This window comes from Takifugu rubripes, chromosome 11 (genome assembly GCF_901000725.2).
Source record: "Takifugu rubripes chromosome 11, fTakRub1.2, whole genome shotgun sequence".
NCBI classification, from domain to species: Eukaryota; Metazoa; Chordata; class Actinopteri; order Tetraodontiformes; family Tetraodontidae; genus Takifugu; species Takifugu rubripes.
The window spans coordinates 2010770-2029019 of record NC_042295.1 but is presented as its reverse complement, the minus strand read 5'-3'; the positions used below and the strand labels follow the sequence as shown (position 1 = coordinate 2029019).

General features: G+C 52.5%; 1 protein-coding gene across 1 annotated transcript in view; it reads left to right on the top strand.

Annotated features, from left to right (window-relative positions):
- Positions 1-221: 221 nt before the first annotated feature.
- The window catches only part of phldb1b (pleckstrin homology-like domain, family B, member 1b), a 31478-nt gene continuing 13449 nt past the window's right edge, over positions 222-18250 (top strand). The window contains 7 exon segments of the mRNA XM_029843232.1: positions 222-396; positions 3595-3696; positions 4836-4959; positions 5185-5355; positions 13393-13518; positions 16661-16914; positions 16916-18094. Coding sequence (XP_029699092.1) covers positions 331-396; positions 3595-3696; positions 4836-4959; positions 5185-5355; positions 13393-13518; positions 16661-16914; positions 16916-18094 — 2022 coding nt within the window. The 5' untranslated portion in view covers positions 222-330.

The window sequence follows — 18250 nt, the reverse complement described above, 5'->3', positions numbered from 1 at the left end:
TGATGACAGGAGCGGAATCCTGACCGCCAAAATTTCATTTTCCGCTTGAAAAGAATCTTTCTACTAACATAATCCGAACTCTTACAAAGCTCTCGGTCCTCTAGATTTTGATCCACATCGTATTTCGCAACATTACAGTGAAACATTCCGGTGCCGGGTGTGTGTGTCCGTGTGGGTGTGTGTCCTGGAGTCCAGTTTGCTGCAGCAGCGTTCCCGCTCCTCCTCTAGAGGATTACTGCCGTTCAAAGAGCTTCTTTGTCCCCGCAGTGCTGGAATGTCCGTCCAGCTCTGCATCCTTTGGAAACTCTGAGCCAAAAGTCAACGGAACCAATGAGCAACGGAATACCGCTCGGAATATGGCGTTCCTGTTGGGCCAATCACAGGCAACTGCCCCAGGTGGGAGGTCAACCAGTAGGTTTGACGTCTTCCAGGTGTCGGAGCTTTAATTTAGAGGGGGAATATCGACTATATCCTGATCCATCAGGGTAATCCCAGAGCGTTCCACTTATTGAAAGTGGGAATATTGAGTTTGTCGGTGATAATCCCCCCGTAAGGACAAACGCTGACTCGGCGGGCTGTTGGATAACGGCGGTTTGGACCCAAACGCGGCTCTGAGGTCACATTTCTGCTGTGGGCCCGGATGATGAGAGGCTTTCGGGAATCCTCACAGGCCGGAGCGTCGGATTCCGCAGCGGCGGGTTACGAACCTGGACCGATCTTTCGTTGTTTGTGTACGTTCGCGGCACTTTGATACGGCACAAACGCGGAGCAGATGGCGCGATCAGTATCTCGTGTTAAGCGCTAACACCCGAGCTGTACTCCTTGGTGCTAACGCGTCAAAATCTGGAGAAAAAACACTTTGAATCGCGAATGCTAATTAGCTCACTTGACCGAAGCTAACCGCCACCACTTCCCGCCATTTTTGCGATAAAGTCACGGGAGGAGGCGGAAGAAGACGGGTTCCTTTCCGATGAGACCGTCTGATGACAGCGTTTGTCTGTAAAGCTTAGCTTCCGTGCTAACATGACGCATTAGCAACCTGGCCGCGCTAGCTATTCCTGGGATTTTAAACCTCTACTTTGATGCTGGGCGTCGCCCGGCTGCGGTTTACTGTTGCCCTCCACTTGCTTTGTTTTAGCGTTGGTGTGCGAGTTGAATTCCCTGACACGTGGTTTTCTTTAACTGTCGTGTTATTCTTGCGTTTATCGGTGAACCGCCCGAAGAATGTTGAAATACGCCGACGCGTTGTCAGGTCGCTTCCCTTCCTGCTCCCTTACTGCATTTCTGCGGTCGGCTTCTAAAAAAAGGAAAGTGCAATTTGGCCTCGGAATGACGATAAACAAAGTCGCGCCAAAACAGACTTCCAGACAGGAGAAAGTGGGATTGACGGGAAGGAGAGACGCTTAATGCTACTGTTGTTAGCTGTAGCATTAGGCAATGCTAAAGTTCACACTGGAGGCTCGAAACACCGTGGAGCGACATGCTAGCCCTCATGGAGGGGCCCCCGCTAGTTTATAGTTCATCTCATATCATGCATATTAGCCTTATACTGTTAGCTTCCATGCTAAAGCGCCATGCTCCCAAATATATGATCTTCCCATTTGACCTCCTTTATTGCTCAGAATTGGGTATTTTTCACTTGCAATAAATCGTTAGCAGAGGTGTTTTGACGTAAGACTGGACCCTGACTGGTAGGGAAGTTCATGGAAAACCTGGGAAAAACTCCAAAACTCCAGAGTTTGATGTGACTTTCATTCCATTTTCATCCCTCTATCTACCGCAGCCTCCATCTTTCCGGACTTTCTCCGTTCCCACCCCGAGCCTTCGTTTCATATCAGCATCAAAACAAAAACTAAAAAGATTCCCTCATGCCCTCCCCGTGGGGAACAATGGCAGCCTTTCTGCCCCGGCATGAGAGGGAGGGACGCAGGGCAACAAACTATGCAGAGATGGGGGCTCCTTTGTTTCGGACCTGATGGGAATAAACGCTCATCCGGAGACTATCTGCTCCACACAATTCCCAAAGATGCTACTGCTAACTTTGTGTTAGCATTTCCAAGGAGTTAACAGGCGCTTCCTGTCTGGTTTTGCCACGTCTTTATCAGAAATAGACACCGGGCAGAGTCACTGATGTGGCCCAGATTAGCTGATGTGGCCCAGATTAGCTGATGTGCCCCAGATTAGCATTTTAGCTCCTTAAATATCACTTTTTGTGCCCCTTTAATGAAGAAGAAAACATCTGTTACTCCCTCTTCTCTCTGTTTGCCCTTTATTTCCATCATTCATCACTCCCTTCTACTTTGTTTCTTTTGATCACCACACACACACACACACGCACACACACACACACACACACACGTGTCTCTGTTATCTGGGACTTCAGGGCTGCCGGGCAGGAATGTAGGTCTCAGTTTAGTGGAGCAAGCAGGAACAGGTCCACCTCCTGAATGGGAGTTTGTGGAGGATCCTGAGACCAGCACAAAGAGCTCGCCTGTGTCTGGCGGTGCTGCACCAATCTCGCCGTGCCGTCTCGGAGGCGTGAGGTTGGCGTCCGGCGGCGGCCCTGCGCCATGGAAATCGGTTTGCTGGACAACTGGAGGAAGGTAACGATGGCAGGAGAGGAGGGGAGGCGTCAGGTTAGCGTGAAGAAGCTCAGGGGCTCATTCCAGATATCCTGCAGCTGCCTCCTGTATCCTGGGGGCAGAGGGCGATTTCCATCTTTGCTGCATGTTTTCGCTACGCTAATGTCTCCGGGTACCGTGTTCTGTGTGTGCTAGGTCCTCTCAGCCTCTCAAACCTGATTTTTCTGTAGATGATACGGACTTTCACCCCTTTACAAACTGGGCTTAGCGGCTAATTTGGCCATAGCGTGGCCACAAACACATGTTGTGTGTACGCTCATTAGCTCCTGCTGCTTTAAGATCCCTCAAAAATGGTTCTTTAAAATGTTACTTTTCCAACTCCACCAACCCGAACCCCCTGCTGGTCAGTTGTGGTATTGACAAAAAATGCTAAACATTAAGGAACAGAACCTCACCGGTGTTACGTCCCACTGCTGTTGTGTAATTACATGTTTATGGATGTAGCCAAAGCACTTTTAGCGTGCGCTAGCAACAGCCACCTCACTTGTGCTAATGGTTGAGTGTGATCAGCAGGAATTTTGTAATAGGCAAGAAAAGAGTATTTTTAGCCATTTATACTCAGAATTAGCTTGGTCAGGTTGTGTGTGCGTGTATGTGTGTGTGTGTGTGTGTAGATGACTGGCAAATGCGTCATCAATTACCAGGAGATTTTAACCTAGCTTGCGTGCTTAGCGTGTGTTTTACTTCCTCACTGTGTCTTAATGCCGTCTACCATCTGTTGTTTTGGTGTGTGTGTGTGTGTGTGTGTGTGTGTGTGTGTGTGTGTGTGTGTTAATGCCATGAATCACACCTTGACACACTGGTGTGTGTCGTCGGCGTGGGGAGGGGGATTCCCGCTCAGCGTGGTTGAGAAATCCTCGGATTCTGTCCGGTCATCGCCGAGGACCGGTCTCTGTCCAGCAGAGGTCCAGTCACGCGTGACTTAGGTTGACGACTTCATCTCCTTCCGCAGGATCTTCACGCGCCGCGGGACGCCGTGGACGGCTCGGTGGACATGGACCGCCTGAACAGGAACACACCTGAGGGGGGACGGCAGAGCCGGCAGGTGCTCCAGGTGAGTGAGGCGCTGTTTGGACCCGTGCTGCTGCTTCTTTTAGCGCTACGATTGAGGGTAAACAGGGACACGGCGGTGGTTCAGGTCAGCGGGTCCAGACGGGGCGTGTCCTGACAGCATCTGTCCACATATTCCAAAGCAGGAATTTACAAGCGGAGTCGGTAATTAGACCGAACCTGAGGCTGACTGCCTGTTTTTCCCACCTGCTGGGCCCGGCAGTCCAGTCCGGAGCTAAACGGACTCGCCATCGGATCCCGTTCCAGTTGCTGTTTAGCCTTATTGACGCCCAAAGGTCAAGGGTTTGTGACAAATGATGATCCGATGTTTGACGTAAACGCTGTCCGTTAGCAGGCGTAGCCGCGTCCGCCACATGGGAGCAGCAGCACGTAGCATATGGGGCTCCCACAGCTCCCAGTGAGGCCTCCCAGCCAGTCTCTCAGCAATCCTCTTAGGCTTGACCCCGCCGCACCAACACAATGTGATAATCCCATTAGCGCACGCGGCCGGCTAACGGGCCAAGAGGCGGGGTCGCTGCTCGCGGACGGCGCTGAAGCAGCAAGTGTAAGAGGGTCCAGAACCGGGACAGCGAAGGAGCTCAGGGCCTTCAGAGTCCATTTAACACTTCACCTGAGTTTAATCACCAAACGCGCTCACAGACGAGTGAAGCGCGAAATGGACTTTGAAGCCTATTTGCTAGCGAGCGAATGCTAATTGATCCAACAGAGTTTTCAGGGAACTTTGTTCCCTTTCAAGAATTTTGATGTCTTTTGAGTCGGCCTGAATTTGTCTTGTTTTTAATCTAATTTCAAAGTAAAAGACTGGAAAGCTAATTCATTAGTGCGTCAAACGCCCTCCAGGAGCTCCGTGCTTCTTCTAAATCGTGGGGGGTGCCGTTGCTATGGCGACGTCTCGACGGTGATACTTCAGGGTTGTGTGGCGAGGAAGAGGGGGGCGTAAACAGAGCGGGCGGTTATTGAAACGACCCCCCGGGGTGAAGATATCCAGACCCCAGACAGGGCTCGCTGTCTGCACATCCTCGTTCGTTAGCGTCACGCTCAGCCAATTAGCTCGGCTAATGATCAGCAAACGACAGCTGATCATCTCGTGTCTGTCTGTTGGGCGTGGCCTTCCTGTTTCAGAGCACTCCGCTGGACCTGCTGGAGACCGGAAAGGGGCTGAAGCTCCAAGCAGAGCGCCCCCACCTGGTCAGCCTGGGGAGCGGACGACTGAGCGTCGCCATCACTCTGCTGCCTCTGCCCGAAGGTGAGACCCGAGGAGGTTGACCTCCGGGGAACGGCCGATTCCCTCGGGACAATTTCCCGGCAAACAAAACAAATCGTTTTCCTTCAATTTTGTTTCCAGCAGCTTTAAGAGAAATTTGAAACGGCAGTTCCCATAGTGACCACAAGGGGCGCGGGTTTCCCATCTGTGGCTTCATTTCTGTGTGGGTCTGGACACTTGACGCATTCTTTACCCCCCTCCCCACAGGCCGGACCACCCTGGGTAACGGTCTCGCTGACATCAGCATCCAGGGCCCCGGCGTGGCCCCCCACCACTGCTACATAGAGAACAAGTGTGGGGTCATCACGTTGCACCCCTGTGGGAACCTGTGCGCTGTTGACGGACTTCAGCTCACCCAGCCGGTCCGCCTGTCCCAAGGTAGGAGATCAATACATCTGCTATAACAGCACTCACTGGGGACAAAAGGTTCCTGGTTGGAACCAACAAAGGTGTTTCAGCTTCTTCTATGGTGTCTCTGAGAACCAGGACCCTGTTTGGGGATCCAAACCGGATCCCTTATTATTGGTTTTGTGTTTAATCACAGACGTTTCCACGAAGAACCAGTTCGGTTCAGTTTCTGACCTGAACCATGAAGGGTTCTTTGAGCTGTCCTCAAAGAAGAAGAACTTGTACTTTACTTTGGTTCCACCTTTTTGGTTCTAGGGACTGATCTATTTGGTTTTGGTTCTCGGGACTGATCTATTAGGTTTTGGTTCTGGGGACTGAGCTATTTGGTTTTGGTTCTGGGGACTGTAGGAGCCTTTGATGGTGGCTCTTCGGCCCTTTTAGGACTTGTTCCGAAACGATCATTTCCTCACCTTGTGTGATGTATGACAGGCAGTCTCCTAGCATTTGAACCTGGACCCCGAGTAACCTGAGAGGGGGTTATTTATACAGCCCCTCTTCCCCAGACGGACCCCCCTGTAGGCCAGGAGCAGGTCTGGGTCTAGAGGAATAAGGGTAAACTGGAGTTCAGCACAGGAAAGAAGTTCCTTTTGTCTAGTGGTGGCTGATGCCGACCTTGCAACAGGAAGTGAGTCAGCTGTGGTTGCCCAACAGCTAACATGGCTCCTCCCTCCTGTAATTAGATGAGCAACACTCCTCAGAGACGCGTGTCGGGCTCTGACCGCGTCTCAGGTAATCCTGTCTGAGTTTCCCCGCTTTTGCCGATGATTCGCCGAGGCTCCGGATTACCCGCTCTGCTGAGCGCGCGGCAATTCGATAGCGTTGCGGGTGATTCGCCGAGCGGTTAGCAACAATCCTCCAGGATTTACAGCGTGAACCGGGAGGAGGGGAATCCCGACTGTGGAAAACTAAAACGGTTTGTCTGAGTCAATGTTTTACAGGGATGAAAGTTGGTGACTTGAGTTCGGGGCTAGGGTCGGAGTCATGCTAACTGAATTAGCTTTGCTGAGGAGCAAAACTGGGAGTACAGGTGGGGTGAAGTGTTGGAAGTGGTGGGGTCAGGCAGTAGGAGACACATTTGACCTTTAATCGAGCCGTGTTTGGGGTGAAAACAGCCCTCAGACTTTACCCAACATACCCTTTAAGGTGCGCGGAGGCTACGGGTACCCTGGTCCTGGGACGGGTATCGCCTTTAGAACTCCAGCGGAGATAACATAAAAGTAACAGAAAAGTTGGCTAGCCTCATAGCCACTCCATCATTTAGTTAGCATTTGATGTTTTTAGGCCCTTTAGGGTGGTGGAAGTCGATTCTACTCCACAGAATTCCCTAAAAAAACATCAAAGGAAAATGCTTCGGTGGCTGCTTTGATCTACAGTAAGATTCTTTTAATGAATTGATTTTATGAGTCTGACATAATAAATGTGAATCAGTCGCTCAGTTGTGGATGCAGCGGTCTGATCCCAGCTCCTCCCGAGGTCTGGGATCTCCACCTTCCTCCCCCCTCCTCCTCCTCCTCCTCCTCAGCCCTACCTCTCCGGGCTCAGGGATGAGTGGGAGCCAGCTGTTGGTTCCAGGAGGCTCTGCGTCTTCAGAGAACCGCGGAGGAGGGAGACAATGGAGCCGGATTACAGCCTCTGAAACCTTCATCCGAACCTGGACCGAGGCGGAGCTGCGAGGTCCGTGTTTTTTAAGGCGCGGACGCGCCGACGGCTCCCATTGTGGCCCCCTCGAACCTTTAGAATATATTAAAGCCCGTCGCGGTTTGAGGATTATCATAACAAAAGCGCGTCGGGGACAAAAAGCGCCATAAACGCAGGAAAACACGTGTCTTTAAAAAAAAGAAAAGGAAAAAAGAAAATCACGCCAGGAGGCGATGGAACCAGCGGAGGGACGGGAGAGTTTCAGTCACCGCGGCTAAAGTAAGTCCGTTTGCCTTAACTTTCCCTCACAAATCCGGTTTAAAGTGGGCTCAAAGTTGCGACGTGTGTGTGTGAACGGGCGAGAGGTGGACACACACTCACACACACGCGGTTGACATGTCCTCTCCGCGTCGGTTCCGGGCGCTGCGCGCTGTCGCCAAACTCCAGTGGAAAATCTCATTTTTTAATTTTTCCACTTCCGTGTGCGATCATTTAAAGGGAGCGAGCATCGCAGCGTGTTTGCTGCTAACGATCCGCGAAGTTCGGCTTGTAAATTAGTCCAGATTTTTAAACTCAGATGTCCCAACTTTGAGTTTCAAACCTGCTCATTCATACTAACTTTAGCGCTGCGCGGCTGCTTTAAGGAGGATTTCTGCGGCTCAAACTCCTACTTTTATTGATTTATGAACTTTATCTCCCCGTGACTCACCATAATCTCACATTTGCGCCAGTTTATGGGCAGATTCGGCGGTCGTTTCCCAATAAAACCCAGTCTGCGGGGTCATTTCAAAATAAAAGCTCCGGGAGAATCTGGGAGATTTCCCCAGAAGTGTCAATATTGACAGTGTGGAGATTGGACGCGCAGCACCTGCTCCAGTGCCCCCAGACACCAGCACGCCAGGTTTCAGCCTCCATGTTGGTTCTGTTTATAGACCACAAACCCACACAGGTCTGCCAGATCTGCATGTCCACCCCCCCCGCCACCATGTCCCGCTGGCATGAGCAGGCTCTGCCGTGTCTGTCTACTGTTTCACTTCTATTCCTGGTGGCCAATGTGACCTCAGCAGGTCTTTTAGCCTCCCGTAGCTTCCTTTCTGCTTGTTCACGGGCCTTCGGCTCCTCAGGCCTGGATCACATGAGCGAGCTGCGTCCGTCCGTCCGTCCGTCCGTCAGCCCGCGGTGGCTCATCTTCATCTGTCATCTCTGACTTGACCCCCCTCCAAACACTCATGGGGCTGCTAAGAGCATGGTGTCGGCTCCCAGTGGAGCCAGAGTCCGGGGTGTGTGTGTGTGTGTGTGTGTGTGTGTGTGTGTGTGTGTGTGTGTGGGTCCCGGTGCTGTGGTCAGCCTCCTGTGTCCATACGACATGCTGGTGTTAGCGCTGCAGCTCTGTATGTAAAGATTCCAGAGTGTTTTTCATCCCAATCCTAAACCTATTGTTTGGAATGGCTGTTTTCACTCCCAGTATCCACAGTTCCAGCACCAGTACGGCACCAGTACAGCACCAGTACAGCACCAGTACGGCACCAGTAACGGTTGGATGGATTGTGTTCCAGACTTGTTACATATTAAATCCACATTAGGAAATGAGATCGACAATAAAGACACAACAGAATCTGTTCTTATTAGCATGCAGCGGCTAAATGGGACCAAGGAAATATCCCTTAATTAATCCCTTCCCTTAAGTATAACACCTCCAATTTTAATAACTATTAACATTAACGCGCTGAGATGTTAAGACACTTTGAGGCAAAGCTCATTTATTTGGATGAAAGAAGCTAATCTGCCTAATCTAAATGAATGGAATGGATCCATTTGTCCAAGAGTCCAGTAGCACGAACGGGAATCTCTTCCTGAAACAGGAAAAGCAGCTGGAATACCTGAGCAGGGGGAGGAGTTTCAGACCATCTGCCTGGGGGGGGGGGGGGGGGTAGTGGTGGTGGTGGGGGGTCTGAACATCTGTTCGGACAGTCGGTGAACAGACTCCAACGCGACGTCTCGCCGAGCCGACGCTGCGTTCTGTCCCTGAAATTAGGGAAGCTGTGACCTGTTGCATTCTGGGAGTTCACTGTTTTGAGGGGTTTTAATCTGAAGACGTAAATTCCGGGTTTTTCCGGGTTTTTTTAGTTTCACTCGGCAATGCTGGCTAGCATTGAAGTTTACGTTCTTTGCAGACGATCCAGCCGTGTTAGCGGTGTGTTTTAGACATCGCAGTGATGTCAGAAGGGTTTGAAGACGCGGTTTGGCTAGCTCGCCCCTCAGCCCGTCATTGGCTAATGGGTAAATCTGGCTTTAAGTGAGGGTGTAACGCCTGGGTTTCCATAGCAACCCTCGGCCCGGTCTTGAATGTCTTTGTCCGCGGCCGTTGAGCGCTTTTGTGCCCCGGCGAAACTTTTGTTTGCACTGGGATTGTAAAATGTTAAATATTAACGGTCAAGTCGGTGGAGTCGCTGCGGCGGTTTCCGCCACCCGGTGACCCGCACGAAACGCCTCCGCATCATGTGACGGCAGCCGCCGAGTCTCGCCGCGTCGATCCGGATTCACCGTGGAGGAGAAGCTCCCTCTGATCTCATCTGCTGGGAAAGGCGCTGCTCAGGGTTCGTGCGGTCGTTCCAGACCCGAACTGATGGTGCTTTTAATGCCACACGACCCCCGGGGGGGGCGATCTGCCATTAAAGCCGAGCGGTCTGAGAGGGCACGGAACAGTTTCCCGATTGTCTCCTTTGCTGTCGGCTCACATTTATTCAACCGATTCTTTTTTTCTTTTTTTTTTAGGGGGGGCCATCAAATTCCCCACTTTGCCTTTGTGCTTTTTAGCTAATTTTTTGCAACGTCGGCCTGTTTTGGAGGTGAAAGCGCGCTGTTGAAGCTTGTGTTCTGACAGGTCAGAGGGAAAATATGAAGGAGTGGAACGTTCTCAAGGTTGCACCAATAAGCAGGAAATTCCTGAAATGGAAGGAGTTGCAGGCTCAGAGTGTCAAACACACAGTCAAATCCATCCGATTTGCAGTCTTGACGGCTTTTGTAGCATCAAAGGTGTTGTGAAATCAGGAGTTTGCATTGATAAGACGACATTTGTTGCTTTTGCTACAAAAATAGGCTGCGCTAGCATCTAAATATCAGATATTTAAAATGCTCATCAGTTTCAGCTTCACGTGCGGATGTATTTTCTCAGTAATTAGCTTTGATCTCTTTGATCTCCTTGGTTCGTCAGGTCCGTCTTGGCTCCGCCCCCCCCCAACGTTCTATGATCCACTCCCAGAATGAGGACAAAGCGTCCTGGTCGCAAATGTCAGGGTCACCCCTGAAGCCGGGCTGCACCAGGAGACCCGCTCGCGTCACGCTAAGCACTCAAAGTTCTTCCCAGACCACTTCAAAGGATAAAAGGACGCCGCGCTGATGCTGAGAGTGCACTCAGTGTAATGAAGCCCGGAGAAATCCGTCCTGGGGAGGCGTCCCTGTCTCCCACCTGTCGGGAAGCCCATTCGCGTGATTAAATGGGGGGGGGGGGGACAAAAGTGTCCTTCACGTGTACATGTACTGTAGCGGCGCTCCCACCTCAGCTGGACCGGCTTCGTGCGAGAGGCGCCCGTTCTAATTTGCGATTCCTCGTCGGAAAGCGTTCCGAAGCACAACCGTTTATTAAGTCTCCGTCTCGCTGAGCTCAGCTTTGCCGAAAACTCATCCCTCAACCGCTGGTTCTGGGAAGAATCCTCACATGCTTCTCCCAGGTCAGGAGGTTCCTGTGTGGGAGGGAGGACAGGGATAATGCTGTCTGTCTTGGGAGGGGGGGGGGGGCTGCAAGTGATCCGGACAGGCACTAATGAAGTGTTCCCGATTACTCGAGGAACAGCGTGGAAGTTCTTCACGGTCATCTCTCACATTCCTCCATTTTTTTTTTCTGGGAAAACTGCAACAGTCTGTGAAATTCCGGGCTGCAGCGATCCCAGCGGAGGAGTTGACCAACGTGTCGCGCAATTCCCGCGGGCTTCAAAGGGTTCTTCCCAAACGTCTTTCACTTGGAGGTTCCCCCGGGCTGAATAAAGGAGTTAGTGGTTTGAGGTGTGGTGAAGTCGCCCAGCTAACCGTTGTAATGCAGATCAGGTCACTGCTGATAGAACAGTTGCAGATAAGCTACCGAGCCTCCCTGCGGCTAATGCCGTCCCTTTATTGACCTTTTCCCCCGGCGCTTCCGTCAAATTAATGAATTTCTTCTACCTGCGTGAGGAAACGAGGCGTCCTGCTCTCCGTGATGAAAATGTCGTGATTTATGGCGCTAACCTACCCCGTCTCCTCCAGGCGGAACGCGATACGTCTCTTAGAGCGCCACCCAAAACCTGAGCTGCCCTCCTACAGCTACGCTTCAATTGTCTCCGCGTTCACGGAGAATCCGCCGTCATAGGTAGCTGCGCGGCGCTAATTTGAGGAGTGCTAATGGGTAACAAGAGACTACGCACTCACGCTAGGGCCTTTACGCCACTCCCCTGTCCTCAGTTTGCCGGCGGGGGAGCGCTCCAACTCTCCGAAAGCTTTAGATCGAACAATATGACGAGGAAATCACGATGTCATCAACGACGCTATTAACAATAACAATTACAGGGAGCGCTTAGCTATAGCTGTAGCGATCTGATGCCATTTTTGAGAGCACGTGTTTGTTGCTGACTGTTGTTTGCTGACCCAGTATGAGCCTCTGCTGTCAGACACCCCCCCCCCACACACACACACACACACACACTGAGCGGGCGTCTGCTTCCCGTGGCTTAACAGCATAGAGGAAGAGAAATGTCGTCCATCATCTGTCAGCCTGATCACCATTGGGGCCCTGGGGTCCAGGCTGAACTTATTAGCGCGTGTGCCAGCGGTGATCCGCCAGTTACATCTCGATAGTGCATCGAGTCTTCTCAAAACGCTCCGACACACAGTTGTGTCTGACAGAAGCGCTGAGTCGGCGCGGCGTGTTGAGCCAGCGCGGCGTTCCCAAACGCTGGGACGAGTTTGTCACTTCCGCCTGGGAGTGACGGATCTGATACCGGCGGTGGAGATCGAGCCGCTACAAGTCAGGCACCGTGAGTCAGGGGGGGGGGGCGCCAGGTGAAGGAGGGAGGTGAAGAGCGCTGACGTGGCGCCGTAGGCCGCCAGAGCTAACATCCCCCGTTCAGCATTCCTGCTGAGGGAACCGATGGAGTTCTCATTTTCCAGATATCGACTGTGGAAAACCAAAGTTATGTCGGGGAATCTGTGACCACCGAAGGAATCGCTGATGGAAAGTTGGAAAGAGCGGCTGAGCTTCACTCTGCGGATTCGTGGATTTGGATTCGTTTTAGCCAGTCGGCGAGTTCCAGGAGCTGATTTTTGAGTAAAATGGAGCCACAAAAGTGTGAATAAACGATAGTGATTAAACGGTGATTCCTACTTTTACTGTGCAGTGAAGCCCTCGTAGATACAAAACTGCTGGGTATTGTTGATAAAAATGTAATATTAGCGTGTCATCAAGTTCCTTACACCCACCAGAAGCTCCAGAGTTAGCCACCAATGCTAACGACAACAATGCCCGACTTGTACCTGGAACGTATCGACATCGGTCTTTTGTCACGGTTCAGGTTCCATCCTCGGAGCTAACGGGGACTCGCCGCTCAACCACAGTTCAAGGTTTTTATCCATTAGCTAACATCCATCAGGCTCTAGCTGCGCTAGCTTTCCACTAGCTGTCGTTGTGGCCTCTGAGAAGCTCCGTCTCTGCTCAGGGCCTCATCTGTTGTGCTGAGGAGCTTCTATATCATATATTATATATGTTGTTTCGAGCGAGTGTGGCTAAGCAGATGTGATGGATTGTGCCAGGGAGGCTAGCCCGGGCCCTGACTGGCGAACAAATCCCCCGTCGGTGTGGATCAATGGAGCATTGGCTAATCCGACCACCTTAAAGCGGCAACAACGAGCCAATTACGAGGGAATGCGTTGAGGTCGCGGGGCTCCGGAGGCAGGCGACTCACCGCTACGTTCCCACTAAATGAGTTCAGAAGCAGCATTTTTAGAGCGTCTTATCTGCTTAATTGGACGTGTTTCCTGCAGGAGCAGGATATCAGGGCGGGGCACATCAGATAGCCGAGCTTCGTAAACCGTCGGGACTTAATTTGATGTTGTGGATACTCATTAAAGTGTAATTTACACTTGAGATGCAGCTTCCTTCCTCTCAGGGAAGATCCTCTTGTTTTCTCTATTTGGTGAAGCTCCCACTTCCTGTTCCTGGCCTGGTTTATGGAGGCTATCTGCTATATTATGCCTCATAAGGTGTTTTGTTTTTTGTTTTTTTTTAAATAAAGTTCTGACTGCTCCCAAGTAAATATTTAAACCAGATGTTTGGTTTTGCAGGCTGCATGTTGTGTTTTGGCCAATCGGCCTTCTTCCGCTTCAACCACCCTGAAGAGGCCCTCAGGATGAAGAGCATGGTGCCGCAGGGAGGAAGCGTCTCCACCGGGGACTACAGACTCTGTCCAGGTACGTCCCCGAAGCCCTGGCTAGGACAAAAGAGCTGGACGCTCGTCCCCCAAATCCCGCACGTGCTCAGAACCAACGTCCGTTCATTTGGTATCACCAGTGGATTAGCCTAGCTGGTTAGCATTCCTCCAGCCATCGCGTGAAGACAGGCCTTTTCTCAACGTGCATGGTTTTTGAGCGCTTATTTCACAGTGATTAATCCAGCTTTTAGCTCCGCGGCTAGTCTTGTGTTAGCCTTTGAAAGGCAGCACTCGTTGAACCCTGCAGGCTGACTGGTGCCCAGCTGGGAGCAGGCGCTGGAGCTAACGCCATGCATGTTTTATGAGCATCTCATTCCTCTGCGTCTCCAGGCAAAGTTTTCAGCTGCTTGCTTACGCGCGCGCGCACGTGTGTGTGTGTGTGTTCTTGCCACATACTGAGTACCGTAATTAGCATTCTGCAAGCAAAATGAGGACTTTTTGGCTTCAAAGGGCTGTTTGAGGGTTAAAATGTGCTTTTAAGGTTGAGGTTAGGGTCAGGGGAGAATATTATGTCTATGAAAGTCCTCACAAAGATAGAAATACAGGGGTGTGTGTTTGTGCGGAGGCGCTGGCTCCCCCCCAACTGTAAGCGTAGCGTTTCTTGGCTAGCGCTGCCAGCGGGGATGCGTCACAGCATCTTTATTATCGTCCTCTGTCGAGCGGGGACGCTGTCTGCCACCGGAGGACAAGATGAGCGAACACGCGCGATAGCTGCCGTCGACTTCCTCTCCTGGCAATGAAAGCCTTCCGTTGTTTGGAAACGTACAATTTTCCTCAATTACGTGTTCCTGAGCTTCACTGGGATGAAGCACGCGGGCACCACTCCCATAATAATCTGAGCAAATTACCCTTCTTATCTGTGTGTCACTAAAACCGACCACTTTTATGGAGAGAAAACCCTTCGTAGCTCATAAACAGGCTTAAAAGATGGGTTTTTTTCAGCACGCCACATTGTCCTGTCCCAGAATTCTCTTGACTTTAATGCTCAGAGTCTCATTAAGTGAAGAGCTGTGTCCATCAGCTCCTGTCCTCTCACTGATTGGACATTTCCTGGGCCTCAGTGTTGGGCTGACAGAAGCCTTTGTGGCTCTGAGCTGCTCACTTTAAGTGGTGGACGTCTGGGGTTACAGTATCTCTTTCACTGACTATTTATAAAGCTCCAGTTCTGTTCTGCTGTCCAGCGTCTCTGTAATCTCTCTGGGTTTCCCCTCCAGGCCCTCGCAGCGTCTGACCAACTTTCTTCTCACTGTTGGCATCACCTCTCCATAAAAAAAGCTCTTTATCTGCCCGTCATTTGGCTGCAGGATGTTATCGCCACCGGCCGGATTTTCATCACCGTGAACATGTGCTCTTCACAAGATAATGCAGGGATGACGTTTCTACTTAGTGATGCATTCAAGAGCCACACGAAAGCAGAGGATAATGTTCATTTGGTGATAACATTTAATGATGAAGCTTCTGTCCCAGTGACTTTCTCATCCTGGTAAAATCTTGTAAATAGGCAATTAGGGCCACATTTGGTCGTTTACAGGGGTGTTTTGTTGCTCTATTCTTCCCCGGGGTCTTATAAAAGTGGCGAGATCCGCGTCAGGGAGGCAATAACGGGGGCAGGCCACAAAAATCCCCGTTGTGATCCTTTTTTAAAACCGCTGTAAATCTTAAAGTCGTTCTAATCACCCTGGACTGGGGGAGTTGCGTCAAGGCGCCCGTAATACCGGATATAGAAGATTCGCGCTGTCAGAATAAAAGCACGCGAAATGTTAAAACGTTGGAAAAGCTTTATCACTGGAACAACTCAACACATACGTGAGGTTTTTAATGTACCCTGACATACAGGGTCGTTGTAAAGTATTTTCTTGCCACCTATTCAGGGTGTTTCTGGATGACGTCCTTTTATGTTGACAGCGGTAACCGGAAGCGCGTGTAGCGCCTCGACGCTAGCAGAACGGTAGGCAACAGCGGTGCCCAGCGCCCCAACCCCCGGCTGAAATCTCCCTTCACCGCCGAATCTCCGCGGCTTCTTCGGTGTGCGTATGTGTGCGCGACAGGGCTCGGACACACCCGGTGTGTGACCGGTGTCCGGAGGATGAGGGCCTCGGTGGGTGTCAGGTGAACCGGGTTGTGTGTCTTCATGTGAGTAACCGGAGCTCCGGAGGAGAGCAGCGAGTCGAGCCGGTCACCAAACTCCGCTTAATAATCGGTCGTTTTCACCTTCCGCCGCTTACACACAATCCCGATATTCCTCGCGATTTTTGCCCACATTTAGTTTGGGATTTAGCATACGGGGGGAGTCGGTAAAATGCCTTCGAAATAGGGAATAAAAAGATGATTTGCGCCTGGTCCCATCATCGTTTGCGCTGGTGAAATTTGGCGACGAGAACCCGAGATATGGTGAATCAATCAGCGCCGAAAGACGCAGCAATCCACGCCGAATTGCTCGTTTGGACGTGTCACGAAAGGGGTCAAGTTGTCAAACCCCTCAGCAAAAGCGAGTTGTGGATAAAGCTAAGCTAATGCTAAATTAGCAGATTTCTAAATGAAGTTTGGACGGCGCAACCGGGGGCGCGTTTTGCCTCCATGACATAATTGCCTGGGCTTTTCTCCCGGCCAGGGAGGGGGGTGGGGGGCTTTTATCCGAGCCTCCCCTCCTGCAGGTTGTCTCCAGCAGATGTTTCCAGATGTCTCTGGATGTGACGAAGCTCGGAGCAGATGCAGGCGGAGGGTCTCATCTGTTACAACATTTCTGTGACATCACGTCCGCCGGGAGAGAGAACCCTCCCAGTGTTTCCACGTAAACAGAGAAGATTTATTAAGTATTAATAAAATGGAACCTGTGATCTGGTCTCCTCCACGTCACACCGTGTGTGTGTGTGTGTGTGATATTGTCCTATGCTAACACGCCAGAGGGACCCAGAGACACGGCGAGGATTCGATTACTCCGCCTGCGTCCTTCGGGCAAACCTGTAATTGGGTTACGGAGGCACATGTTCTCCCATATGATCCAGAACCGTCTCTTCTCCTCCACACACGTGTCCTTTGTTTTCCTTCCTGTCCTCTCGAGCGCGGTCTCCGACTCGTTCCATCCTGATCGCTTCCCGCGTTTTTTCTGTCTCTTCCCTCAGACGCCGAGAGCCTGGTCAATGGGAATCACCAGGCCGGTCCAGCTCAGGCCGGTCCAGCTCCTGGAGACAGAGTCCAGTCCGAGCACAGCGCCATTGTCAGCTCCATTGAGAAGGACCTCCAGGACATCATGGACTCTCTAGCCATGGACGACGCTCAGCCTTCCTCCTCGGAGGGGAAGCCCCTGAGTGGCCACGCCATCCCCCACTCCCCCCTGTCACCCATGGTCAACGGAGGAGGCCGCTATCTGCTGTCCCCCCCCCACCAGCCCGGGGGCGATGTCAGTGGGGTCCAGTTATGAGAACACGTCCCCTCCATTCTCCCCCCTCTCCTCTCCTTCAGCAGCAAGCAGCGGGAGCTTCACCAGCCCGTCCCCCAGCGGAGGACCCCTGGATCCCAGTTGCTCGCTGCCCCCGGTGCCTCTACGCTCCTCCAGTTACAAATTCACCTCGCCGCCGCCCGTACCTCAGCCTCGGACCACATTGGGCATTGGCGGGGCGGGTCAGGAGAGTCCCAGGCTCCAGCGGAAGCTCTTAACGGAGGCTCCTCCGAGCCCCAGAGCTCAGGGACGGGAAGGAGCGGCCAGCCCCAGTCGGTCGCCTGTCGTTATTTCTCCTGAGTCTCTGGGGGGCAGAAACATTATGCCAAGTAGCCCCAGGCTCCCTCTCAAGTTCCCCACCTCCTCGTCTCCCTCCAGTCCAAGGACCAAGAAGGCCACGGTGCTCCAGGAGAGGCCCGCCAGCCCCTTCAGGGAGGTGGCTGGTCTGGTCGACTCCCTGTCCTCCAGCCCCTCCAGGCAAGTTCCTCAGCACACCAGAACCTTCCAACCTCCACTGGATCCTATTGTCCACATAATCCAGGGATCCCCTATTCAGCAAAGTCCACGTGCGCTGCAGCCCCCTGAAAGCCCGCGCACGTCCCGGAGAAACATGGAGCTGAACGGTAGCAGCATGAGGGAACTGCCGCCTCTGAGCCCCTCGGTGGCCAGGAGGGGGGTCCCGGTACTCCCGGGGGCGCTCCCGGGCACCGTCCCCACCTTGAGGACTCCAGATAGCCCCTCCTGTTTGGGGAAGTTTGTCCCCGAGAGTCCGAGACTCAGGTCCAAATCTGGATCAACGTCTGAGGATCCGGTCTGCAGCAGGGGCGTCAGAGCGCGCAGTCCGTCGCCGACCTCGCCGCTGGAGGGCGGCGCCGGCGCGCGGAAGCCCAGCGCGGGGGGGTCTCTGTCCCCGGCGTACAGCCTGGGCTCCCTGCCCGGCTCGTCCCCGGTCCCCAGCCCCAGGACGCAGAGGAAGATGGCCGCCGGCCGAGCCCCTCCAGGGATGAGGGAGAGGAAGAACAGCATCTCGGAGATCAGCGACAACGAGGACGAGCTGGTGGAGTACCACCGCCGGCAGAGGGAGGAGAGGCTGCGCGAGCAGGAGATGGAGAGGCTGGTGAGTGCCCGCGCGTTTCCACGGCAACCAAACGCTCCCTGGTCTAGGGGGGCGGGGGGAGGATTAGACATCTTGATCTTGTCTTCAGGTCTGAATGTAGCAGCTGGAACAAAGTCCTGTTCTGAAAGCTTGTAATTACACAGTGGGCGTGTAATT